Source organism: Sardina pilchardus, chromosome 23, assembly GCF_963854185.1.
Source record: "Sardina pilchardus chromosome 23, fSarPil1.1, whole genome shotgun sequence".
Taxonomy (NCBI): Eukaryota; Metazoa; Chordata; class Actinopteri; order Clupeiformes; family Clupeidae; genus Sardina; species Sardina pilchardus.
In genome coordinates, this window is record NC_085016.1 from 29,611,387 (window position 1) to 29,639,266 (window position 27,880).

General features: G+C 39.3%; 1 protein-coding gene across 1 annotated transcript; it reads right to left on the minus strand.

The window, feature by feature from the left end:
- Nucleotides 1–1,057: 1,057 nt before the first annotated feature.
- Nucleotides 1,058–26,793, minus strand: psmd14 (proteasome 26S subunit, non-ATPase 14). Its single transcript, XM_062528111.1, has 11 exons — nt 26,676–26,793; nt 23,191–23,242; nt 19,256–19,327; nt 14,237–14,356; nt 13,943–14,013; nt 13,521–13,671; nt 4,231–4,338; nt 3,965–4,039; nt 3,600–3,725; nt 2,651–2,713; nt 1,058–1,238 (listed from the first exon to the last, which is right to left on the minus strand). The coding sequence occupies exons 2-11, from the start codon at nt 23,236–23,238 to the stop codon at nt 1,140–1,142; spliced, it is 933 nt and encodes a 310-aa protein (XP_062384095.1). The 5' UTR covers nt 23,239–23,242; nt 26,676–26,793; the 3' UTR covers nt 1,058–1,139.
- Between the last annotated feature and the right edge of the window lie 1,087 nt (nt 26,794–27,880).

Here is a 27,880-nt window from a genome sequence, read left to right on the forward strand (position 1 = left end):
GCGCAGAGTCGACGTATTCATGCTACACAGAATGTTTCCTGAAGCGAGGCTTATTGGCCAATTGAGATTGAAAATTGCTGTCGTTTAGTTGAAAGCCCACGTAATTGGATAATTTTGATTAATTCAAATCAACATCAACAATCGATGGTGGTATCACTGTTGCGGTGCGATAATTCCTTACAATCTATAGGCTATGTTCGAGACAGACGTAGCCTATTCGCGATCACAGACAAGATGTTGGAGTCTCTTAATTTAGATCATAAGTTGGTTAAACACTGAAATCGTTCTCTTATAGGCCTTACGCGTGAGGCAAAGTGCTTCGAAAATAAAGGAAACATCTAGGGAAGAAAGCGCTTTTGATGTTTGGTGATGCACTCATTGATGCACTTATTGTGCTTTTTTATATTGCTCTTAAAACCTTTAAATGTTTTTACCATGTTGTACGTCGCTTTGGTTAAAAGCGTCCGATTCGTCCAGCCACACATAAAATTATTTATTCTTTATTTATTTTGTATTCTTTACAAAAACTGCTTATATCTTGTAGTGTTACGGTCACACTCTTATCACCTTTCAAAAAAGTCGGCTCAGTATCTACTTGTGAAATGCTTTTCCATTAGGTGTAAAAACTGCTGTTAATTAATTTGTGTTAAGCTTATATTGTCTGAATCTGAAGACGACCACACGGTCGAAACGTCATTTATTCTGTGCTCAAGAAAAGAAAATAAAACGAAAAAGAAGGATTTCAAGTGTGCGAATCCTTTTCCATTTTTTAAGCTTATGTATTGCACACATTTCGTATAGAAATGTTACTGCACGTATTGCATCAGGAAGTCTGAGGCTTTCTCCCAGACACCGGGCTTTAACCCCATAATGGCAATGCTCCCAGCACAATTTTCCTATTGATTACACAGAAGTTTCCAAATGCCTTGCCTTCCAAATAACGTGCACCGTAATACTAAAACATAGACACAATTTATACATATTTCTGCTTCAGATTTCAGTGGAAAGTCTGACACCTACTCATGGATTATTACAGAACATAGAAACTCGAGAGCCATTTTACCCCTTTTATAAGTTTATTTTTTAAAAAGACAAAACAAGAACTGGAATTTGACAACAATGACAGGCAGATAAAGGATTTACTGAAAGACCACAGTATCCAACATGGCTGCCAAGCACTGCACAATATTGGACGTCATCAGGACATCAACATGTTCTTCCAAATGCCTTTTGGGATCCTGCAAGGAGAGAAAGGGGAGGAGACAACCAGGAGTGAGATAGTGCTGCAATGGCAATAATCAACATTGGCAAAACCCATAGGCAAACTGAAATGATACTGTCCAGCAGTAAAATTACTAAATAATTTCAACTTTGTGCTTTTAACCTTTTCACTAGTTGTGTGTGTGATTATGATGATGATTTTAATAGGATAATTGGAAAAATTCCAGTTAAGCGTTCGATAATACTGATGATAAATTTACAATAAACATAATTCAAACATCTTTTTTTCAGATTACAGATCAAAATAACATAGCCTCAAGTCAAAACAGCTGTTACTATTAGCAGGGCTGATAGACAGGAAATGATCTGTGCCTGAAATTATCAAATACATTCAAAGACAATGTAGAGAATAGCCTTTCTTGACATCGCTCCTTGGCAAGCTCAAGCCTGAATTCAGGCACCACACCTGAACTCCATCAGGCCTGTATTAGGTCTACGTGGAGCCTTTTTTTAACGGACTGGATATTGAAAACAGCATTTTGTGGAATGATTCATTGTAATATGAAATATGCAACAGCATGACTTTCCCAAAACGGTCTCAAAACAACATGCAACAGCATGACTTGCCCAAAACAGTCTCAAAACAACAACAATTTGAGAACTAGTGGTTGGAATTGTCACTTGTTTTGTTTCAGGACTGCAGTAGGAATCGCCGCAAAGTCCAAAGGCAGTCCAAGAATTTGAAGTTTTATATCTTTAGTGATTTACTGCATAGCCTACCCGTGTGTGTGGGGGGAATTGTATCAAGCAAACCACATTCAGAGGCAGTCTCTATATTGTTGAGGTCAGATGTGATAATGGGCTTTAATGTTATTCATCATATTTCACATCCCAACACTTGACTCAACAGAGCACTTGCTTGTATGACTTTCTGCCCGATTCAGTGCTATACGGTGAGAGAGGGGGAGTGGCTACACCAACATCCACTAATCATTTCACCACCATTGAGGAGTAAAGAGAGCGGAGAATATTCAAATGAAGGAATCTGGTATCATGATGTTGATTCTTCCTTCAAAAAATACTCAAACATAAGAATATATCTTCAAAAATAATTGGTGACCAACTGCACACAACTAATAACTGATTGATAATTAATTAATCATTGTAGCACTAGCTGAGTAAATTAACAGACTACACATGACTGGTCTTCAAAGGGTGGAACAGAGTCTCCATCAAGAGATTGAGAAGTAGAACTGCTCATGTATTTTACAAGTGATCCAGTCTTTACAATATACAACCTCAGAATCTCCTCCACCTAGAATTAAAAAGTTCTGCATAGCCCAATCTCTCCCAACCAAAAGAGAAAAGAGGGGAGCCAAAGACACTTAGAAAATAAAACACCCCAGCCTACGATGGGTACGTATTGTACCTGTTTGCCAACATTCTTGATAGCCAGCTGCTCTGGGGTCATTTTGTCCTCTTCCTCTACTGCCTGAAAGAAACAACAAAATCAACATATCATTACAAAGGTTACATTTATGAGTAATTGCACAAGGGAAGATTTTCTTCCCTCCTATCTAGAAAGTGACCACATGCACTGCAATTATCATTGTTCAAATTAAGTAATGCACAAGCATGACAAATATGAATGTTTCATGGAAACCCATGATTCCGAATTCATTGAGGTTATTTTATATTGACTTACAACTTATTATATATTTTATTATGACTTCCAACAATTATGATTAAATGATTTACAATGATGCTCTCGTTTTATCTTGTGTTATAAATCCAGCACATCCATTTGTTTTACAGTGGTAACTGTTGTATGAACATATTCTTACATTTAATTTTAGATTTGTTTCTCTGTTTATTTTTTTTAAAAAGTTTAGGAAATGTGTGGTGTTTTCAATAGCTTTTAATAATTATATTAAATAACTAGAAATGCATTTCCAAGGAATTATTAGTGCATGAAAATGCAAAATCTATGACGTAAAAGGTCATGTATAGTTAAAACAGTTCCTTTAACATCACTAAAGCAGTCATTCAGGGAGTTAAGCCTATGATCTGATGGTCTAAGTGGAAGGTAAATGTGTATCATCTGCATAGAAGTGAAAAGAGACGTCATGTTTCTGGAAAATGCGATGTCATGTTTCTATTTGACAAGTAGGATGAAAACCTAAGCTAACAAAAGGTTTGTTTTGGTTATAGCAAAAGCTGTTAATTTCCAGCCGTAGAACCCCCCCACCCAAAAAAACCACAATATCCCACGCCATATAATGTTAAAACTAAATTGCCCCCTCCCAGCTCTCACAGACGTGCAAATACTGTGTTTCCCACTACCCCCCACCCTGTGCTGTATGATTTGTAGTAAATACCTTGTTGTAGTTTTTGGCAAGCTCCAACATCTCCTTGACAATGGTCTCATTGAGTTTGCAGTGCTCACTGTAGTCCTGTAGAGTCAGTCCCTCCATCCAGCTCTTTTTATGCAGGTTCAGTAACATCTGCATGCAATGAAGTGAACACACACATAGTACAGCAGTAGTAATAATGGATTGGGCACTGCTAATACAGCTACAGTAACAAGTAACAAGGGGGGAAAAGCCACTCTAGTAATGGCTAAGTAATGTTTCATTTAATTGAAAGGAAAAATATATATATATTTCACAGGTCTTAATTTTTGGACCTACTGTAAACACTAAATCTGAGAATGTATTATGTCTAAGGAAGAGATCTTGCAAACCTTTTGCTCCAACTCATTCTTTCTGTAGTTGATTGTGATGGAGTAGTAATGCCTATTCAAGCCATGAATCAATGCCTGAAAATTGCCATAAAAGCACAAGAATTAGTATTCATTTTTAAAAAAAAAAAATATGCTGAAAACAGAACCATCAAAATGTACAAACACAGTAAAATACAAATTATCCTGACAAATATCAAGTAGCATGCATCCATTTCAACTGTACTATACTGTCCATCACAGGTCTTGGCCCTGAAATGAGTCATCACCTGAATAGACGGCTTGTTCAGGTGGCCCAGGTTGGAGGTGGTTTGCCGTGGCTCGTGACCCAAAACCATCATGTTGGCATTGATCAGTCTGAAGGCATCAATCACCACCTGAATGGGTAAAAACAGGAGTGTTACACAAACATGATATACAAGCAGTATACATTTCACAATTCTAGACTTTAGACAAAAATAAATCTATTTGCAAATATATTTATCAGATAGGGAGAAAGGATGAGAAACTGACAAGGAGAGGCAAATTCACAAACGAAAGAAAGACTAGTATAGAGAAGAGGGAGGGAATAAGAATAAGAAGGTAAGCACCACTTTTGGGACTGTCTGACTGATATGGCGGATAAAAGAGAGAAAGAGAGAGAGAGAGAGAGAGAGAGAGAGAGAAAGAGAGAGAGAGAGAGAAAGAGAAAGAAAGAGAAAGCGAAAGAGAAAGAGAGAGAGAGAGAGACTAGTTATTAGAGCTCCCGATATAGGTTCATATATTGTGGTCGCAGAAATTGAGACTATTTTACAGTTCAGTTGGAAAAAGAGAAAATAGAGAAAGGTGCCAATGAAAACTGGGTGGAGGGACAGAGATATGACTAGACAGACAGAACAAAAGGAGAGCAATCACCCTGTGCTTTCTGCATTTGTGAATTCCTGACAGATAGAGGCGTCTGTTACAGGGAGCCATAAAAATTGCATGAGAATGCATTTAAGGTAGCCACTAAGTTATTCATTGTTCTCTGAAGTTGTTTACCAGATGTCACTTTGGAATATGTGCATGTAAATCAATAACTACCGCCCACTCCCCATTTTCTCTTTTTTAACCTGTACTTGACTGAAGAAATAATGAACTACATCTAATTTCATATAAATATAGTATCATCAACGTATTACTGTAAGTCTCAGGTGTGTGTGTGTGTGTGTGTGTGTGTGTGTGTGTGTGTGTGTGTGTGTGTGTGTGCCTGCCTAAACAATGAGACAGCAGTCTCAACAGTCTTTGTTTCATTTGAACAAGATTAACATTTCAAGATGACTTTCAGATATAGCTAGCCATTTACATAATTTGTGGATTTTTGTCAGCCATATTCATGGTCTTACTCCTCAGTCCTACTCATAGCTGAGGCTAATGGCTGCATCTCCATCTGTCCTGCCCCACCACCTGCTCTTGTGCCAAGAGCGCCCAAAATAAGATTCAGAGACCAGCTTGACAGTGAAGTCCCACTACACGTGTTACTACTGTGCCACTCAAACCACCAGCATGTCATAGTCATACTAGTTTTAGCCTGAGACGATCACAAGGTTCACGTAGAACGATAATTAAAAGGTGCCTTCTAAATCAAAAAAAGAAAAAAAGTTCCAAATAGCAATAGAAATCAAGATGGAGGTCTGAAATAGACTGATAATCCTACTAAAACAAAATAAAAAGGGCACTACTGTCAAAAAGAGTCTGGCAAAATGTGTCAGTCCTTCTATAGGCCAAGAGCTAAAATAAGAACATATTAGAGTTTTTGGCAGGGACAATCTGCATAACATTTTTTTTAACACTTGTATTGAAAGATACAGGGCAAGATGTGTTTAGCACACAAAAAACAATAAACCAAGTAAAAGTAATAAGGTAGAACCCTTTATTTTCTGCATGAAATAACCCAAGTGCATTTCACACAATAACAGGGCGAGAAAGCATTTGAAAGGAGAATTCTCATGCAAAGTACTCAGTTTGATTCTTTACAGCTGGTATACTGATTGTGGCCACTGCCTCTGTGTTGGTCACTTAAGTCATGTACATGACACTTACCATTTGCCTCAAAATGACACTTCACAGACCAAGAACACACACACCACCACCTCCATGAGGCCAACGAGGTAAAAGATGGTGGCATACACACCATGTTCTAGGGATAAATGCTTCTCAACATGTGGTCCTCTACAGTGCACCCATCAGTACCACTTCAAGGACACATGCATGTGTGATAAGACTAACATGAGCTGAAGGTTCCATGGTAAACAGCCATATTTTACCATTGAGAGCAAGGTATTCACACACCAGTTCCCACACACACACACACACACACACACACACACACACGCTACAACTACATGTACAGGGAAATGTTTCAGCCCAAACCCACAGGAATTAGTGCTGTTGTTTAGATATATGGCATGGAATTACAACAAGCCTAGCAGTAAAATCAAACATCCTCTCATTTAAGTGATTACTTATAGGTCCAAATCAATGGAATCAAGGAATCTGATGATACACCTGAAACTTCATTGGACAAAATGTTACACTGATTTTAGAACAGCTATGGGGCACTTGGCACGACACGCAAGCTGACTGCCTATTTCCCCCCTTAGCTGATCTAAAATACAAAAACAATTTGCATGATACATTTGAACATGCTGCCATGGAACATATTTTCATATCCAGTGATGCATGCATTTATGAGAGGGCAAGGGGAAAGTGATGGACTATCGCGCAAACACGGGAGAGGAGCTAATAGCAATTGATTAGGTACTCTGCCATATGTATGAAAACAGCGCATGTCTGTTTTGCGATGTAATCCAAATTCTGGTTAAAGGAACACTTCACTGTTTTTTCATATTAAACTATGTTATTCCCTTAACCCTATGAGCCCTAAGCTGTTTTAAGGGCATTTTCACTACCTCTAGTTAGAAGCATTTATCCTGGTCATTGTAAGTGCCATTCACACATGCTACATATTGTTTTTTTCAGCACAGTCTAGGCTATCCAGATCTGCCACAATACCATGTATAAATACTTGCATTGATTTGATTTAGATTTTTAAATAATAAAAAGTTGAAAAGCGTACTATACAAATTCTTACATTTTGATGTGTATCTCACCACAGCAAGCTCACATCTCGACCAAACTTACATGGTTATGTAGGCCTGACTGTCCTGAACACGGCAATATAAGAACCATGGTGGAGGTATACTTTGGGGCTGAGCAATTTACAGAAATATGTGGTGTGTGCCTTCCAGAAATAAATGGCAATTTTTATTTAGTGATGAAAAAATGACTTTTTGGCACTTTTTGCACTCCATATTGTGACACTAGCTGATCTTACATGACTTGTTTGCGGTAGCACACATGACGTGCACAGATGATGATTCTCTATAATATTTGTTTTACTGCATTGCAATGAACAAAGTAAAGGCAAAAAGTGTTTATTTGTCAAACAAATTTGGATGCAATATGAGTCTTGAATTGGATACCATACAGGAGTGTGCTAGGATCTCAAAACCGTGTTATGAACGTGACTTGTCATAGAGAAACACATGATAACATTGGATTATGAACATAGGCTATTCCACACAAAAACACGAGGTAAGTGGAGCTAAATGAAGTTAATATTTTGCTGTCACTTCGTCTGTTTTATGGCCTAGAAGGTTGTATTTGGTATCTGTGGATAGCTCTAGCTCTCCTCTTTCATCTGACATGCGTGCCAAATCTTTTTGATCGCGATTTCACGAGGTAATCAAACGAGAGTAAAGGTAGCCAAAGATATATGACATTATTATTTGTTTGTAACTTCGTCTGATTTTATCATACGAAATGATCGATGTATTTGGTATCAATGCAAAGCTCTGCTTCTCCTCTTTCATTTGATATGCGTGTCATGTCTGTGCGATGCGTGGTCCGCGAGTAATTTAAGAGAGAGTTCTGGATGCGCCGGTGAACGCAGAGCAATGTAGACTGTAAATATGATATACTTTGATTTAACTTCATCATTTTATTTTATTTTCATACTTGATCGTACAGACAAGTGTCTAGTATCGTTGGAAAGCCCCGGTTCTGCTCTTTCCTGCAATATAAGTTTCATCTCGCTGTGACTAATAATAGCGGAGCAATGTAACAAAGAAAATGTGTGCGTTTTTTGACGCACTTTGCGTCCGTCGGGCTCATAGGGTTAAAGGAACACTTCACCGTTTTTTCATATTAAACTACGTTATTCCCTTAACTAAGATGAGTTGATACATACCTCTCACGTTTCAATGCGTACACTCAAAGGCTCTGGAGCGCGGCGCTACTTTGATATAGCACTTAGCTAACCCAGTTCATTCATTAGGATCCAAACAGAGATGAAGTTAGAAGCGACCAAACACCTTCATGTTTTCCCTACAGTTACACGAGTAGTCACACGACCAAAACATGGTGCATTTCTAAGCAGGTAAGAGGGATAACTATATTGTGTGGCGCAGTAATATCCTCACTCCAAAATGAATCTGAAAGTGCAAGAGTGATGACATTACTGCGCTGAGTCGAAGTGCTCCCAATTGTTATTCCAGCTCACAACATAGTTATCCCTCTTACCCGCTTAGAAATGCACCACAATTTATTTTGTCTCACCATACTTGGTTGTGTGACTACTCGTGTTACTGTATTTTAATAGGGAAAACATGGAGATCGTTTCTAAATTCATCTCTGTTTGGATCCTAATGAATGAACTGGGCTAGCTAAGTGCTATCAAAGTGTCGCACGCCAGAGCCAGTGAATGCACACCTTGAAACGTGAGAGGTATGTATCAACTCGTCTTAGTTAAGGGAATAACATAGTTTAATATGAAAAAATGGTGAAGTGTTCCTTTAAATGCTAGCCTAGACATTTAGACGCAACCTAGCGGCAGTAATGTAATTTGCTGCCAGGGTAGTCTAGCCAGTCTCCATTGGCTTGCGAGCTGGAAAAATTTCTATCGGGCCAATTACATCTTGTACAGAGTCGGTGAGCGGGAATTCTCCATCCTGCTACTTGAAAACAAGAAGATCATTGGTTGTAGCGCTGTCCTATTGCGTGGAGAGGGAATTTGAAAGACAACAGTTTATCCCACCCCTGTGATAGAGCTCTGCCTATGGTGAGTTCCCAGACCCTATATATTGATGTGGGACTGGCTCATCAGGCTAGTTAAATGCATCAATCAGAAGAACATCCAGAGACAGCTGAATCAGTATACAGAGCAGTTTTTCTTCATTATTGTCAAAAGTGACCTTAACTTTTGCTAGCTTTTCTAATAGAGGTGTCATGATTCTCCTCTTCTGATTGAGATGTAATTTTAGTCTATTTTGATTTAAAATCAAAATCATGACACCCCAAATTTCTAATATTGTATTTTCACTTTCACAACATCCACTAAGTACGTAGTAAATAATAGCCCTAGTCTACATGCAGTAAATAGTTAAGAGTATTTTAAGTGGAGTAGAACTACTAGACCTACTCTGTGACGCTGCTTGTTGACACCTTATTATCATGTATGATTGCTAAACTTTGATTCTTTCTAATCACAATCGTTTAACAGCACCTGTGGTTCTGCTGTGGAATGCATACATATATAAAAAACTGCATTCCACACACACACATATATAGTGCTGTGCAATATGGACAAAAAGTTATTTCCCGATATAAACAATTCTATACCACGATAACGATATATATCCTGATATAGAATTTCTACTTAAAATTATATATTTACATCCACACATGAATGCAAATTTTTCTTATAATTTCTAATTTTTTAACAGCTGTGGTTGTGTACAGTAGGTGTAATTAAGTGCCTGTCACTTTAAGAAATACGTGAGAGAAAATAATGACGTTAACCCAATAGTAAGCCTAAATGATCTAAATGCCATAGCCTAGATTGGTTAGCAACACACATTTGAGAGATGCAAGTGAGCAAATCAACTTGATTTTAGCCTATACTTGTGTGTTACAATAGCATCACTTAAACTAACAGCAATGTCTCGCTGTTAATAGCACTGCTGCGCATACCAGTGTGTGTGAGGGGGGGAAAGACGCACAGCCACAGGCTAGCTTTTAGGGGAGACCTGCCTTGTGCGCACCGCTTCTTCAGAAGAACACAGTCATTCTTAAACGTATTGTAAAGTAGGCTAACATTAGGTGTTGTGACATTTTTAATTTCAGGGTATTGCAATACTTTTGTTGTATCGCTGCACCGTGCAACACTAGTCTTTATGGCAACGTCAAAAAAGTTTAATTTGTTTACTATTAGCTGCCTGCGTTCATTTGCCTGGCCACCCATCCCGAGTCAGTAAATTAAGTTTACGTTGCCCGCTGCGAGAAGCGGCAACGCACCTGCAGTTAAATTGTCTGAGCAGTCACAGCCACACACGTTAAAATTACGATATAAACGGTAGAGGACTGTATCGTACGATAGGGCTGCACGATATTAGGAAAACATGCGATATGCGATAACATCATTGAGTACTGCGATAACGATATAACTTGCGATATTTCAATATTTCATGTTTTTCTCCATTCTACTTGCTTCTAGCATAGACTGATGCAGACTATTAAAAAAGAAATGCATTGATTCCATTCCAACATGTTTTTTTGGTTGTTGTGTTTTTGTAAAAACAGAACAAAAACCAATGTCATTTCCAGTTTGACTTTCAATGAGGGTCACTGGTCAGTCAGGAAGAGGTCATGCCATTTTTTAGATTCGAGTATATTCAACTTTACTGTCATTGCACAAGTGAAATACCAGTAACGAAATTCAGTTTGACATCTAGCCAGTGATGCAAACGAGTAGGCTAACTGACATGTCAAAAAGTCCATCCATATGAAATGCGTCACTACAACGTCCCATATAAGCGAACGGTCCCGGTGGACTTTTCTTTGAAGTTTTAAAGTTGAAAGGTGTTGTGTGGATTCTGCGTTGTTCGTTTTTAACTGAAATGAAAATGCAAAGCAACAGCGATTACCACAAACTTTAAGCCTACCTCTGCTTGCCTGATCTGAATGCACCTCTCCTCGGTCGGAAGATAGGCTTACTTTCGCTTTTGGCCAAACAATCACTCGCTCGATTCGCAAGGACTTGGAGTTGGATTTTTTGGATAATAGGACTACACACAATTAGGCTATACATGCTTTTTCAACGTAGACGTTTACAAACGTATCACGTAGTTTACAACTACCAATTGAAATCAAAGTAACTTACATCGATTCCCCTCTTAAAGAAGCACACGCACTTTTATTATTATGAAACTATTATGCGTTTCACAGGCAGCTTGATGCTTGATGTGGCCTCCCTGTCAGTCTCACACACGTGCATTGTATTGCAGTGTATTATTGCCTATACGCAAAAACTGTATCAGACCTTTTAAGCTCTCGCGGGCCACATAGCCTACTGTATCAGATCCTTTAAGCTCTCGCGGGCCATATGAAATGAGGTTGCTGGCCGCATTTGACACCTATGACATAGACAGTATGGAATGCACGGCACAGAAACTACATCGAATTTTATCGAAAATTAAGTAATCTTTGCGCTATGTCTATCGCAAGCGTTGATATCGCGATAACGATATATTTTAGATATATCGTACAGCCCTATCGTACGATAGACATTTTTCTGTCGTACAACGATATATATCGTAGTATCGCACAGCACTACACACATTATATATATATATATATATATACTGTATATATGTATGTATGTATGTACAGTATGTGTGATATGTGTAAACTCCTTCAAACTATGCAAATTCAGCTGGGTGATGTTTCAAGTGTCTTATCAGATTTGTTGTGCCAAAGGTTTTTGGTTTTCTCCACGCCCTACCTTTTCCTTAGCCTGGAGACCAGACTCTCTTGACTTCGCAGAGAGTCTGGCAGATATCTCAGACTGACAGGTTGCTGGTCAAGGCCGATCAGCCAATTCCAGCCGATCAACCGTTGCATCTCTAATAGAAAGTCATCTCAGGAGTGTTTTTCCCTCTCTCTCCAGAATTTCTTATCATTGTTCTTCCTCTTATCCCTAATCCTTTTACTAGATTATTAGAGTTTCTTTCCCTCACTCATGCACTCATCTCTTTCATACGCTCTCTTCTCACCCAGCCTTGCACATTTCTCTCTTCACCACCTTTTCTCCATACTCCCCTCCCTTCTCACACTCTTTGCCCATCCATCCTACTCATGGCACAGCCTCACTTGCACCACCAAACCTCCACCCCTCCTTCTCAGTCACCCGCCCCTCCTACCCCTGCCTTGGAGGCCTAGCTGAAATTGCATGACACCTCCACTCACAGCTCAAGGGAGGTGTTAATAGAGTAGCGCCCTGCTGCCTCCCGCTGGTGCTCTCAGGGCGGCACGCAAAGGGAGGTGGGGGGTTGGTACAAGCACAGACACGGAGAACAGAACATGGAGCACAGAGTGGAAGAAGTGAGGGGTAGGATATATGTATGGTGGGAACAAAAAATAAGCAGAAAAGGACTGGAGATGAAAGAAAGAAGAGAAACGTTTACTGAAAATATCTTCTCTTTCTTAGCATGTTCAGTTAGCCTGGCTAGCGCCTACCACTTTTCAATGAGACGTGGTCTGGCAACCAAACGTTCATTTTCTCATATTTGAAAAAAGGACCCGTTCATTGGGCACCATGGATGTCTATCAAATGCGTCAAATGTGCATAGCTCATCATCGTCTTGCTTCCCCCCCGTTCTGTGATTGGTCCCCTATCTGAGGCAAAAATTAGGGCGGTAGTTTCCAGGCTGCCTTAGCAGCGTGAATCAAATCACGTGCAAGACAGCATGGGAACACCCAGGCTAATGTTCAGTAGGACAAGATGTCAAAATGAAGTGTACTGGCTTTGTATTGATGTACATGGGTCTTGACCCTTGGAAATCCCTCCTAAGAATAAGTTCAGATAATGCTGAAATCTGTCTATAAATATACAGTGTGGATATTGAGCTCAAAACAGCTAATTAGCTAACAGCTAATAACTGACATAAAGCATGCCAAACTCTTAGTATGTTAAGTGTATAGTGTTGACATGGGGTTATTTGAATTCCAAAGGCCAAGGGGACTTTATCAGGGTGCATAGTGTCCTGGATCCATGAAATAACTGGCCTTTAAACATAAAAATAAAAATCCTCTATGGGAATTTAACATGGGCGTTCCAATACTTATGACCCCCTGTATTGTAAGGAAAACATTTACTTACAATACATTATTCATTCACAAAGAAAATGAATGTCCTTAAAGGTTGAATAGTTCCTCATTGTTTCATTAAAGGCATTAAGATACATTTCCAAAAGATGATTTTAGATTTAACTTTAAGCATGTGTTCTAATACTTTTGGACAGATATGTGTGTGTGTGTCTAGACCTACCTAACAAGGTAAGGGGCACAGAGAAAAGGTTGTGAAAGCACTTATTAGAGTTGCAGCCAGTGTTATTGCCAATATAACTATACCATATTGGATCGGTCACAAACAGGTGGGTGAGTGGGTGGGTGAGTGAGTTGGGTGAGTGAGTGAGTGTACCTTTCCCTTGACGCTCTGGATGGGGTCAACCACCACGGCAACTGCTCGCTCTGACAGTGCCTCGAAGCTCTGTTGTGTGTTTATGTCCACACCAGACAACCAGCACCCGAATCCAGGGTGACTGTGATACCAACCCACCACCATCTCTGGCCTGAAACAGACACACAAAATATACATGTTTCAAGAGTAATCAACAGAGCAACGGTGCTCCAACATTCACAAATTATACAGATGACATGTTTCTTTTATCAAGAAATACCCATTACTACAAATAAACTCCTTTATCCTTTTTATGTTTTACACTTTAACATTTCAAAAACCATGTGGGCACACGAAGAGAGATCAGACCAGTATGATGTATTCCATGGTCTCTATAAGGCCAAATTCAGTCAACTCAGACAGTTCACCCTCCAGGCTTTTACCTTCCAGTCTGTTTTAGCATGTCCAACATCTTGGCCTGAAAGACTGGGTCCACAGCTTCCACACTAACACCCTGTGTGGAGAGACATGCTGGTGTCAGAATGCCGACTCTAACAAGCAAATACAGGCTCTAAAATGAATATGATCCCACGGAAATGTAGACAACCAAGCGTGTGCATCTGTATGCGAAAGTGGCTTTGTCTGACAGAACAAAGCGAGAACATGTCTCGGCATAGTTGTGAGAGACAGTGTATGCCACGTGTTGTGTGTTGAGGTTGTGGGTATGTATCACTCACCGTTCCTGACTGGGGCATGGCAAAAACATCAATGACGCGCACAGTGTAGTCGTCGACAAACTCCCCCAACATGAGACCCATGACCTCCATGGGTACACCAGCACGACCATGTTTCAGCATCTATACACACACACACACACAATCAATAACGATACCAATTTTACTTAAAAACACTTTCTGTGACACCAAAGGTCACTTCAAACATATATAATTCATGAAACAATTATTTGGGATTTGACAGTGAGTGCTGTGCATAGTCTTGTAAGGTTCCACAGGTGGAAAAAAGTATTTTAATTGTTAATATTCACACTGAAGGAAAACACACTGTCTAACATCAGGTCAATTGCAGGTCAATTCTGGGTTCATAATCATAACATGCCTACATTTATATTATTTGTACAGTCAGTAAAATAGTGCTTTTGTGTTATTAGGCGTTTTATTTCTTGCTATAATTAATTTTAGGGACGTAGAGCAATACAAATTAATTAATTAATTGCATGCATCAATTTTTGCTTTTAACGTATTTAAATAAAATTTCAATAAGGGGTGCACAGTTTGGGGAAAATATCTAATTCCAATTTTTCTGTGATTGCGATTTTTATACATGACTTTTGAATGTCAATGAACTGATGATTCACTTCAATATCACAAATGTCTCTAATTTGTGAAATGCCTGATTGGTGAGCACCCTTGACTGACTGTGAAGCTCACCAGAATTTCTGTGCCCCTGACACACTATGCACACCTACCAACCACAGGTGGCACAGTCAAGGAGGACAACATGAATAGAAAAGTCATAAATATGACAAAATTGAACTGTGCACAGTTATTAAACAGCTTTTGCGATTAGGTAATTGCATTGGTTCATATTGCAGCCGTAATTTTGGCAGATGACTGAGATGAGTAAATCATTAAATAGCCAAACCAACATTACACACAAGTTTAATATGTAATTGTGGAGTAATTTGAACCCAAGGTCTTTTTGCACCATGACAACAAGTCAAACACCCCCTTAAGAGCTACCGTAATTTCCCGACTATTAGCCGCGGATTATACATTGATTGTGCTACATTTCTTCAGCTATGAGGTTAATACAGGGGGGGGGGGGGGGGGGGGGAGTAAATATGGTGTTAATATGGTTTTGTTTCTTTTAACTTGCATAAAACACTGTCCTGCGGCTTATACACAATGTGGCTTATATGCGGGAAATTACTGTAAATTACATTGATCAAAGGAGTACGGAGTTTGACTGGCTTGAGCGCTTATAGCCTACAGCTAACAATGCAAGTACCAAGAGTAGAGGTGGCACGGTTCACAAAATCTACGGTTCGGTTCGTATCACGGTTTAGGGTCACGGTTTTCGGTTCGGTGCGGTTCTTGTTGTTATTTTTTCTTTTACTCTTTAACACTCCAGAAACATATTTCAGCACATAGTGTAATCATCCACAATTAGAGAGTATTTAGAGAATAGTTATCATGTAATAATGCACAAACTGAATTTGACTTCACATAAAGCACATTATTGTCTGAGGAAACTTTAAGCTTCAGTTGAGATTTTGATAAAGCAAGAGGGAAGACATTGATGATTTCAACAATCTTTTCATTTATTTGGCAGGGATGGTGCACCAGCACAAAATGTAGGTCGTCCACCCATATTTTTCATTGCATCGCCTTTTTATCGCTCTCCTTTCATATAGTGTGAATGATTTTTTAACAAGATGTAAAGCTTGTCTTTATTTGAAACACACACACATTATGTAATTATTTATTCATTCTATATACTGACATGTCTGATATTCATAACAGCAAACTTTATGCAGATTATAGCCTACTATTCATTATAACTCCACCTCTTAAATTCAGCTGTCTGGCTGAAGCCTCAAAATATTGTAAACAAAGTAGCAGGCTAAGCTCATCATACTCTACTGGTTGGACTGTTCAGTTTCCCCACATGTGTTTTAGTTTCAAGGTAAGCTAATACTTTTTCTCCTTGGGACAGGCCCTTTTAAGCCTTGGAGTTGAAATCATTGGTATTAAGATGGTCAGTCAACTTGAATGCAAGAGATTTTATCAAATGTCTGATGCTAACCGTTTTTAACAGTAATTTAGCTAATCGTCTTCTGTGCGTCATTGCGTTCACGATTGTGAATGTTCTATTTTGATTAATGTGCATGTCGAGGGCGGGTGTCCATTGAGCGCGCACGAGAGCGGGTCAAGGAGAATGAGTTTACTTCTACTGTTTGGTAAAGCTGCACGCATAGTCTACAGTTGCGGAAGAACATGCTTCCACCCGAGCAGGGTCAGGTGCATCAGTTTGACCACGCTAGGGATGATCTCTCGCACTTGCCATTTCTAAAACCTTGCGCGCAGCACTCAAAACTCCATACTCTCGCACGTAAGGGAAACACGTCGTCACATATGGGAATCAATTGCGTATGCCATAACTAGCCTGAACCGTATGAAGGTATTATTGGGGCAAAAGTCACGAGCACATTTAACTGCAGATTTCGCATTCGCACACTAAAGTCACAAATGTGTAACCGTACATTTGAAGTTGTAGATATTTTTTTCATACCTTGTTAACACAAAATAGGGCTACGGGTTCACGAATCCGTTCTACAAGTTCACAAAACCGTTTTACAGATACACGAATTCTCACCTGTGCATCACAAGTTCCTGGCCTCATCCCCTCGAGACTTTTGCTCCATTTACACTGCAACGATTGGGGCAAAACACATTCGCACATCCGTGTTTCATAGTCTGAGAACATGCACAACATTCGTGCATTTGTAAACCCAAATGTGAACTAATGCAACAGAAGTTGTGCATCTGTGAAATGTTTTCTCATTAATACAAGTCTTACACGACTACAAGTGCATTGATACAAGTGCTTGAGTCTACATCTGCGAGTTTCCGTCGCTGTTTTCCGGGGACGAATACTTTTGCACCAATTATACCACCTGGCGATGTGCAAAACCGATTTGTACTTGTGCACGCAGAGAGCATCGATCGAAAACAACACAAGGCGGCCGGATCTGGATCTGGATCGCGCCCACACATCCCTGCTCATATAGCCTAACCTCCGCTTGTTTCCTCATCAATATAAAGACAAGGACGCACGATTTGTAGATTTTCTTTTCACAGAGTGAGAAAACATACTTCGGAGTGATTATTTGCACCCGGGTGTAAATAGTGGAATGGATCCATTTTCTTATTTGCACCCAAACCTGTAATGCGTGCAGAAACAGATGGGATGGCCTACCTAAATCTAACAAGTTAGGATTTTTAAAAACAATCTTTTTGATGGAAACGTGGTGCTAAATTCCCATAAACGTGTTCAGTTAACGGGTAAAACCGTCCGTTTGTAAGCAAAATCAAGAATTACGAGTTTGTTTACCGTCACTGAGCAACCAGAAGATAGAAATATTACGCTACTAGCCCATTGCATGAACTAGAAATTGTATAGGGTAGCGGGTAGGCGCATGGGCCATGGTTCGAAGATTGGCAGTTCGTATCCCATTAGTAACCTATGGCTTTTTTTTGCATGCCAATATAGTTGAAAGAGTTGTTTTCTGTAGAGGAGTTGACTATTTAGAAGCGTTCTACTCACAACTGTAGCCTATTTCTATAACTAAAATAAAACTAGACCATTTTTGACATATTCATTAAGCACAAACTCTTATTTGCCGCGAAGTAACGTCATCAAAGAGAAGAGAGTCGTTCGCACATACTTTCAAAATATTTTAGTTTGGCATGCAAAAAAAAAAATGCATTAGCCTACATTTGGAGTGATTTGAACCACCAATCTCTGATTCATGGCTCATGCACTTATCCGCTAACCTACATGACTTCTACGTTATGCGATTGACTGGGCTAGTAATATTTGTCTATCTTCTGGTTGCTAGGTGACGGTAAACAAGCTCGTAATTCTTGATTTTGGTTACAAACGTACGGTTTTACCCGTTAACTGAACACGTTTATGGGAATTTAGCACCACGTTTCCATCAAAAAGATTGTTTTTAAAAATCCTAACTTGTTAGATTTAGGTAGGCCATCCCATCTGTTTCTGCACGCATTACAGGTTTGGGTGCAAATAAGAAAATGGATCCATTCCACTATTTACACCCGGGTGCAAATAATCACTCCGAAGTATGTTTTCTCACTCTGTGAAAAGAAAATCTACAAATCGTGCGTCCTTGTCTTTATATTGATGAGGAAACAAGCGGAGGTTAGGCTACTTATATGAGCAGGGATGTGTGGGCGCGATCCAGATCCAGATCCGGCCGCCTTGTTTTGTTTTCGATCGATGCTCTCTGCGTGCACAAGTACAAATCGGTTTTGCACATCGCCAGGTGGTATAATTGGTGCAAAAGTATTCGTCCCCGGAAAACAGCGACGGAAACTCGCAGATGTAGACTCAAGCACTTGTATCAATGCACTTGTAGTCGTGTAAGACTTGTATTAATGAGAAAACATTTCACAGATGCACAACTTCTGTTGCATTAGTTCACATTTGGGTTTACAAATGCACGAATGTTGTGCATGTTCTCAGACTATGAAACACGGATGTGCGAATGTGTTTTGCCCCAATCGTTGCAGTGTAAATGGAGCAAAAGTCTCGAGGGGATGAGGCCAGAAACTTGTGATGCACAGGTGAGAATTCGTGTATCTGTAAAACGGTTTTGTGAACTTGTAGAACGGATTCGTGAACCCGTAGCCCTATTTTGTGTTAACAAGGTATGAAAAAAATATCTACAACTTCAAATGTACGGTTACACATTTGTGACTTTAGTGTGCGAATGCGAAATCTGCAGTTAAATGTGCTCGTGACTTTTGCCCCAATAATACCTTCATAGAACCGTAGGACCGTACGACGAAAACACACTCCGAACCGTGACATGCGAACCGCACGGTTCGGAGCATTTTTCAAAAACCGTGCCACCCCTAACCAAGAGCTAATCGCTATACGTAATTTTTTAACCATTAATGTGTATGTGAGTATGTATATATTTCTCTCACCTTCAGAAGGGCCAGTGATGAGATATACACCTGTTCTGCTGTATCAACAGCGGGTGCATCTGTTGGAGGACCCTGGAATGAGATACCGCAAACAGAATCTCTGTCAGTCATTATCTTTTCTCAACAGACTCAAATTCATGCATTCAAACTTACAATGATCAATGTAATCATTGAGTGCCAGTTAAAAATGAAAGGTTGCAAAGGGAAAACCATAAAATGTAATCCTGACATAAGGAAAACCCTGAACTCTGCCGTGAACTTCTGGGGATGCTTCCTTTAATAACATACATATCAGTCAGCCATCTCAAATTCAACTATTTTCAGCCTTGAAATGATTACAGAGGTATCACAGTCAGCTGTCCTCACTATTCAAGTATATGATTTAGTGACAAAGCTGGGTAGGTTTACTCAGAGCACAGATAAACCTATTGATGGAAGAGCAATTTGGCTTAATGCTACAGAGTTCTTCCTATTCTGTTTGTCACCCTAAACTTTGAATAATCTCAATTCCAGTGTCACCACATAATCTTCACCAGTGTCACCAATAATGCAATACAATTCAATGAACACTCTACTTTCAAATTATCAATTCAGATCTGTAATCACAAACCGTCCTATGTCAAATTGTACCCGTTTTAAGAAAATGTTGTCTTAGTATTGTCATTATTTTATATATCCCCCCCCCCTTCTATAATGATATGTAGGTTATCTTATTTATTTTATTCTATACCCCTAGGCCTATACTTTTTTACCATATAATTGTTATACTAAATCTCTTGCTATTTCATTGTTACTGTTATCTCTCAGCTTCACTGAAAATGGGGACTATCCTCAATGAACCTCCAAATCAGTCCAAATTTGGACAGACAAAATTCTATGTGACTTCGGTCACATTTGTAAAGTTCAATTAACCAATCCCATTATTAGAGCAATATTGGATAATGCCACCACATTCAAAAAGAGAACAAATAAAAGAGATCAACCTGATCTCCACCTCTATTATCCCTCCTTTCTCCATCACCTCTGTTCTTTCCATCTTGTTCTCCCACCCTTTTGTTCAGTGTGAAGCCAAGGCAGGCTGCTAGAAGAGGTGTTAATTGGCTACAGATTCTACAGCTTCTGTGTGTTTCACCCCAAGTACCTGACCTCAGACAGACAAATGTCATCCTTTTATGATTAATCAGAGCAACACTTTGTACTGTTGCCCTAGACCTATAACTAGCTAGCATGCTGATTATAGTACAAAAATATGTACTATTCTGTAAATCTACACACCTATGACCACTGAAAAATGTAAGGTGAATTTATCAAATGTTATTTTGAGGTATGAAAAACATTTTCAAAGGGTCAATAATGGGTGCTGTTAGGCTATGAGAAGTTGCTTGCTGAATATAAGCCAAAATATCAGACCCACGACATTATTCTTCTTGCATGAAGTATATTAGCTATAATTTCACAGACTAAATACTAATTTACGCTTCTTCTTCTTCTTCAAAAAAAACTCATTATGAGAATTAATACTTGATAAGATCATGTATTCATGATATCTTGTGTCAGCGGACATTTATGAAGCAGCTTCCATAACTTGGAAATCATGAATATGTTGCAATGTACCATTTCATCACTTGATGGGAGAATTTCTCAAAATATATCCACAGTGTAGCTTTATATAGCAACTAGGGCCGGGACTTTAACGCGTTAATTAAGATGAATTAATTATACAAACATTAACGCGTTAAAAAAATTGACGCATTTTAATCGTATTTATTTTTGCACCGCGGAACATTTCTCACTGGATGACTTTCAAACAGTCCGATTATACTGGAGCACCAACTAACGCCCATGAGTTCGGTTCAGACAACAACAAACCACTGTGGCACAGTGAACATGAACAAAGAAGCCCCGTGGATGGGAAATGTTGTTACAAAAAACCAACGGATAGATAAGAGCATGGTTGTGTGCAAGCTATGCAACAAGGAATTTGCATATCACCGCAGCACATCGTATCACCTCAGTGCAAAACATATAGCAGCTAGCGTGGACAAAGTATTGTGATACTCCAGACACTTGAGGGAAACCTCTGAGCTTTATTTATTAAACAAATAGCAACCGAGTTGCTGTTACAGCCACAACTCACGCTTAACAGAGTAATTCACCGCACCTAATTCTATGTCCAACTTCACTCTCGGAACCGCACACACACACACACACACACACACACACAGGCACACAGGCACACAGGCACACAGGCACACACGTAAACTCCACCCCCCAGTTCCCCTTAAATGGACACAGGGTATCACAGTATTATAGTTTACAGAAGGTCAACCTATCTATAGGCTACCTGAATTTCTGAAAATTTACTATATTTCTAAATATGGTATTGCTACACTTTATGGCAAAATTTGCACTGGTCTGTTGGACTTGAACAAAAATAAACAAATATAGTTGCTTAAGCTTAGGCCTATGTATTCAGTCATTATCCAATGGTAGGCTATACTAAAAATCATGTGAAAAAAATTACTTCTCACTGTTCTCAGTAGGGCTGGGGGTAACCGATTATTTTTAAAACGATTAATCGGGCAATTATTTTATCGATTAGTCGACCAATCTAACGACTAATTGGACGATTAGTCTAACGATTATTTTTCTGTTGTTCGATTAATAAAAACCATAATGTATCCATAAAAAATCTTAATAATATAGCATATACAAAAATCACCAGGGTAAAAATATTTGCTTCGTCCTGAACACACAATATCAATGTGATTTGGAACAGTTATGACAGCGGGACATTTTAAATCTACTCTTTGCAAAAGATAGATAGATAGAAAACTTTAATGTCCTTAAAAAAGGCAATTTGTATTGCAGCACAGCAAGATGACATACAGCTAATAAATAGCCTAAATAAAATAATAAATAAATCTCATTGCAGTGCTATACAGGGTTGCCAACTATGAGAAAATAAAATGGGGATGCATGCTTTTGCATGGTTGCATGAGAAATAGCCTACTTCTGAAAACTGCAATAATATGGGTGCTATTGTTTTGGGATGTTTCCCTCATGCAAGCATCATGGCCGTCAGCCAGCCAACAATAAATGCTAGCAAATACAATACACAGCTGACTCGCTGCCAGTGGCAAGCTAACACAAACTGCCTACCAAACAAGCACGAAAAACTTGCAGAGAGCTAGGATATTTAGCGAGCACTACCGAAGTGCACTCAGCTCAAGCTGCACGACACACTACACAAACGTGAAATTAAAGTAAGTATTCCCATTCAACCACCTCAGGCGAGCAGTTTTTCAGGGCTTTGTGAAGGGCTTTTTTGGTTTGAGGAAGTGCGAACTGTTTGTTTTGTTTTGTTTTTGTGACTCAGTTTTTTTTTTTTTTTTAACTCACGTCTTCTGGCGATATCGACGCCTAAATATGACGATATTTTGAAGTCGGTTAGTCGACGTCATCGACTCCTCGCTACAGGCCCAGTTCTCAGGTCAAATATTTATATGTGATTAAAATGCAATTAATTTCAATTAATTAATTACAAAGCCTCTAATTAATTCAATTTTTTTTTTTAATCGAGTCCCAGCCCTAATAGCAACAAAATCGCTAGGGGACAGATTCTCCCATTCATGTATTCGTTCTGATGCGATTCCAGTCACACACATTCTCCCATCCACACATCAGTCACAGCCACAATGTGCAAGTTCAAAATCAAGGTGGCCATATTAAAGAGGCGTGACTAATTTCAATTAGAACCAGGCTGATCCAAAACCTCATTACAAAATGGATTGACCTTATGAATGGCATTTAAATCCACAAAGCAATAGTATAGCGGTAAGGGCCTACCTTCTGCATCAGTCAGTACTTGTGAATGTGACAAATTACTTCCAATGTAGTGTAGTTGAATGAATGTAGTTTGTGTGTGAACCCACCTGTCCAAGGCCTGGCATTCCACCTCCCAGTCTCAACAGCCGGTCCATAATTCTGTTGAATAATGGGATCAGCTATTATTCTGCCCAAGTAATACATTCACATTTATTAATTTAGCAGACACTTTCATCCAAAGTGACTTTCAGCAAGGGAACATTCAAGATACAGTGAGACCTTAACAAGGACTATAGTCCCTTTTGCACTGTGATGCAACAAATGCCTTCTGCTCGACCATCTCAGATTTGTTTGAAGATTTTACCATCTAAACTAAACTGGTCATACCAAACCCTTGTACTAATATCGTACAGAGGGTCTGGCCCTACTCCATTCAGGCAGAATTCAATTTCAGGCAGGAGGCGTGAACTCTGTTTAAGTTTGAAATTATTGGGCCTTATTTTACCCAATCGCTAACGTTTGGTCGTGACAGCTATAGAGACTAGAACGCACATATGCTCGACGTCATCGTTAACATCCGCCTCTCCCCATCCACCCCGTTCGCTGATTGGTCCAGTCGGAAAGCATCCTGAGAAATCAAATTCAATGGGATCAGACCCAGACGTAATGGTGAAGGGAAATGAAAATTGAGCGGAAGCTTACGTATGGCTATGCCAGGCTACACCTAAACAGTAATCATTGGAATTAACTTTGCCAAATATTAGCTTGATATACCTAATACATCCAGAGAAAAACAAGAACATGGTACCCCCTTCTTATTTTTGGCACATTTGCACACATCTAAATCTGCAGCAAAGTTCAGATGTCATTATCTCAAAACGTTTTTTCAGTCAATAATGATTGCTACCTAATGGCGTTCATATACATACATTTGTAAGCCGTATGTGTTGATCCTGACTATGTTATGATCTTATGAAATCAGAAGAAAAATTGCGGATTTGTTTTCAAACGCCCACATTGGGTGCTCAATTACACAATTTATAAACAAAATGTTTGGCAAATGGCTATGTTTCCCTTCAGGGGTGTTTCAGCTGTCTTTAAAGGGTAACTGCACCCTAAAATATGTTTTTTGAGCTGTTGATTGAAAATACTCATAAGTGGTGAACTATACTATTACCAGGGTTGATTTAGACAAAAATCATGTTTCTCGACAAAAGTAACATTTCGTATGATTTTGTCTTGGAGATATTGCTCTCCGCGCCCTCTACAGGTTGAAACATGCCATGGCATGTTGGTCCAAAATACTAATGGAATGCTGACGTTGTCCTGCACTTCTCGTCCAACACTACGTCAGCGGGTCGTTACAAATTAGGAATGAAACGTTTCAACACCTGCTGCCCTGATTAGCCTACCTGTGATAAACCATGCACTCATTCCCAGATTGACACGAAATCACCATGGTTGATTCTGCAGCAGGGCTGCACTCCCTTCCAAATTTCAGAACGTCCTGCCCATTTTGAAAGCCTTTTTCAGAAATGTGAAGTGGGTGGAGTTATGGGGTGAAGTTACTCTTTTAATTAAGAGGTGTATATTGAATTTTTGTTCAATTTATTTTAACACCATTTGGATAATACTTCTCCAAAAGAAAACTCTAAAGTCTTCACTGACTTTATTAACGAGAATGGACAGCATGCACAATACAACTCTGCCCTGGTCTGGACCTAAATGGATGGTGAACAGCCTTAAGTGCAATCTTAAACGCAAATGGTACATTGCTGTCTGTTGCAACTTGGCTGAAATATGTAGGCATACTCATGACACATACTAATGTTAAAGAGACCCTATGCAACTTTTTCATAGTCATAAATTCGCTTAGAAATCGTTGTTTTGCTTGACTGACCAGTTTTATCGAAAACAGTAATATTTCCTCCCGCCCCCAGTGTCCCTATCCACTATTGCAACCTTGCCGTTTGTGCAGGAGGCGATCGCTCCTTGTTTACATCTGGAAGTCTGAGGCGCTTAAGGAACAAGAACTACGCTGGCAATTTATATCTTTATATGTATACACGCTAAAGCTGTCGGGGAAGCTCTGCAGAGAAATATGCAAGCATAAAACGAGTGAAAACGAAAAACAAAACCGAAACCAGAGATGAAGTCGCCAATCCTGCATAGTTTCTCTTTAATGCTGTGCAATGGAAAGTGGCCAGACTCTCTGTACATAATGAAATACGTACGAGAGTTTAATAGGACCAGGCTAATTAAATGCTGTCCCCAATTCAATTTAGATTTTTTTCATTGTTATCAACCTTTAAAATTCCCTATCGGTGCATGCCTAATTGATACAGATGCTGCTGTATCAATACACCATCAAAAACTGAAAAGCATGAGTAACAAAATAAAAGTGTTGAAGTTTAAGTTAATAATTGCCCAAATTGAACGTTTTTGAGTACTAATTTGTTCTCTCAGTAGTCCCCTTAGAATTCTAAGGTTCTATCTACGTTCTGAGATACAATACAAACCTCACCTCACTTTCTTGAGAGATCACAGAATCAGAATGTCAATAACTCAAGACATGTCAGATAGAACCATATAATTCTAAGAGGGCACTTTGCATCGTGTCTGATGTATTAACACACACTGTGTATGTTGAGGATGCAGGCAATATACAATCCTAATGGGTTGCCTTAAGTAGGCAAATCAATCAAATTCTACTAGTTTTCACAGCATGATGCCCAAAGACAACTTAATGATACCACACTATTCATAAACTATTCATACGTGTTAATAATGTTAATGAGCAATGTATTCTAACGGAGGAGGAGGCTCATCGTTGCTTTTTAATTTTTCTAATAAATATATTATTTTAGATTTGTCAAATCTTCAGTAACAAAGCATGACTTGACAATTTGTTAGCATAGTTAGAATGCTATTTGCCTTGCTACCTATCTATGTTGGCCTACGGGCAAATCTGAATTAGCTTGACAGCTAACTAGTATGTCAACTCATTAGCTTCTGCAGAAAACTCATTCTATTCCTCTGAACATCCCCTCAATCCTTCGAATTAAGGAAAATGAAGTGGCAAATGTCGAATCAATTCAATCACCTGAATCAATACAATGGTTTGGTATCTAATTCATTAGCTTATAACATTACCGGTGCCGTTGAATACTTTAGGGTTGTAAGCTAGCTAGATATCCTAGCCAGCTAGACATCCTAGCTAGCCAGCTAGACTCGCAGCCAGCGAACAGTACCAACACTAACTTAATTAGGTTGTAACCACTTTGTAACCGCTTTGCAAAAGCGGCAAACATGCCAGGATAAATAGAAAATTGTGAGCCACACTGCTGCGCCTTTTCAACTAGCATCTGTGTAAGCGCAGATATCTGCCTAGCTAACGTTATCAGAGCCCACCATCATTGCCCTGCGTAGCCTGACACAGCCAGTTAGCTAATCTAGCTGCTTCATCGGCAGCTAGCACAAAACGCTAAAGCAACTGAAGGGTCCAGATAAAAAGATATCTACGTCTCACAACGTTGTAGACAACACCATATCAGTCATTAACTTCAAAAAGAAAAAAATGTGTTTACATTACCTGTTGTTATATAGTATAATATATTCAGCAAGTTCCTACTGAACAACGACTATTTTCTCGTGTGCAATGAATCAGCCAGAATTCATTCAAAACAACTAGCTAACCGGTGTGCTTCCGGATAATGCTGAATTACTTCCGACTAGCAGTTGTTATCGTTTTTTTTTTTTTTTTTTTTTTTATGCTTAAAGAAACAAATACACATTCGCTGTCATAATATGGCAATAACATTACATAGGCTACGGAAACAATAAACGTACAGCAAAAAAAACAGGTGTCCAGACTGTGTAGAGGAGACACAACAACCGGTCATTTTTTGTTTAGTTTTTTAAATATTATTTTGAATCATATGCAGTGATTTTAGGAACAGTTCTATTTCTAACTTGAAAACCTGGAAGGAAGGCTGTCCCTTTTGCAATTTCTGTTATGAATTTAAAAAAAAACTTAGCTTGTAAAACAAAAAAGTTCACTAGCCTACATATTCCAAGGTATAATTATCAGGATTATAGGTGCCTCTCATTTAGAGTTCGTCCTCCCTCGCTCCTCGGGCCTCGATCCTCACTGATTTACATAAAGAATGATGGGGCGGAAACAATGATAGTCTATCCCTTCGTCTATCTTTCTTTATGTAGATCAGTGAGGAGCGAGGCCCGAGGAGCGAGGGAGGACGTATAAACTCTAAATGAGAGGCACCCTAAGCCTCCCCAGACCACTGAGCTACCACCAAACCAGTCATGCTGAATGATGTTGCAGGCAGCATCATGTTCTCCACAACATCTCCAGACCCTTTCATGTCTGTCGCATGCGCTCAGGGTGAACCTGCTCTCATATTTGCTCTATGGCAAATGTCAATTGCGCTCCATGGTGCTGGGCAGTATAGGTCCATAGGCCATCAGGCCCTCAGGCCACCTTCATGAAGTCTGTTTCTGACAGTGTGGCCAGAGACATTAGTGACCTGCTGAAGGTCATTCTGTAGGGCTCCAGATACTGGCTATACCAGTAATAACACTGTCGCAAATGCAAAACTAGTGAAAAAATCAAGAAGGATAAAGATGGAAAAATTACCAGTCGCCACCACCTGTAAAACCATTCCTGTTTTGGGTGTCGTCTCATAATAGCCCTCTAGTAGACCTGTAGTAACTTCCGTTGACATCAAAGCAGGCGAACCTGATTCACAACCACCTCTGTTGCATAACTGGCCAGATCAA